Below are 1,064 nucleotides of genomic sequence, written 5' to 3' on the forward strand. Positions count from 1 at the left end.
TACTATGTAGACTTCCTTGTCTAATGGACCATTTAGGAAAGCAGATTTCACATCCATTTGACAAATGTGCCACTTTCTTGAGCTTGCTATTGCTATAACAAGTCTTATGGTTTCTAATCTGGCCACTGGTGCAAAGACTTCTTCAAAATCCAAGCCTTGCTTCTGTAGGAACCCTTTTGCCACAAGTCTAGCCTTGTGCTTAGAGACTGATCCATCAGGCTTCAACTTCACCTTATACACCCATTTGACTAGGATAGCTTTCTTATTTCTTGGCAAATCTGTTAGTTCCCATGTAGCATTATTTTCTATGGAGTTAATTTCTTCCTTCATTGCTTCTATCCAGCATTGCTCTTTCATTGCTTGATCAAAGGACACAGGCTCCATTTCAGCTAATAGAGCCATATGCACAAAATCTCCTTCTTGAGTGATTGCTGAGTCATCAAGAAGTTCATAATCTCTGAGTCTTGATGGCAATTGTCTTGTTCTCTGTGGTCTTTCATTCAAACCAGCTTGATCCTCATTAGTTGTCTGAGTTTCTTCTTCTGTTTGTGTGTTGTCCAGTATCATTCTTCCTGAGTTGTTGGGTGTCTCATTGGTTTCATTCCAATTCCAAGCTTCACCTTAAATGAATTTTAAGTCTCTACTGTATGAGGTTGTATTTGAAGTAAGATTGTATACTTTGTAGGCCCATGTAGAATGGTAGCCTACAAAAACCAGCCTTTCTCCTCTGTTATCAAGCTTCCCTCTTCTGCTTTCTGGTATATGTTTGAAGCATATGGATCCAAACACCTTGAGATGTTTTACATTCGGTTTGTGTCCTGTCCATGCTTCTTCAGGAGTCTTGTTCACCAACCTCTTTGTAGGACATCTGTTCAGAAGGTAAGTTGTTGTTGATATTGCTTCTGCCCAAAACTTCTTTGGAAGTGCCTTGGTTCTTAGCATGTTTCTTGCCATATTCAACAAAGTTCTATTTACCCTTTCTGCTGCGCCATTGTGTTGAGGAGTATATGGTGCAGTGATCTCATGAGTTATTCCTTCTAATTCACAGAAATTTTTGAACTCAT

General features: G+C 39.4%; 1 protein-coding gene across 1 annotated transcript in view; it reads right to left on the reverse strand.

The window, feature by feature from the left end:
- LOC109353933 overlaps positions 622 to 1,064 on the reverse strand; it is a 2,277-nt gene continuing 1,834 nt past the window's right edge. Inside the window, exon 2 of the mRNA XM_019596289.1 lies at positions 622 to 1,037. Coding sequence (XP_019451834.1) covers positions 622 to 1,037 — 416 coding nt within the window. The remainder of the gene's footprint in view (positions 1,038 to 1,064) is intronic.

The sequence above is a fragment of the Lupinus angustifolius genome, chromosome LG08 (assembly GCF_001865875.1).
Source record: "Lupinus angustifolius cultivar Tanjil chromosome LG08, LupAngTanjil_v1.0, whole genome shotgun sequence".
NCBI classification, from domain to species: Eukaryota; Viridiplantae; Streptophyta; class Magnoliopsida; order Fabales; family Fabaceae; genus Lupinus; species Lupinus angustifolius.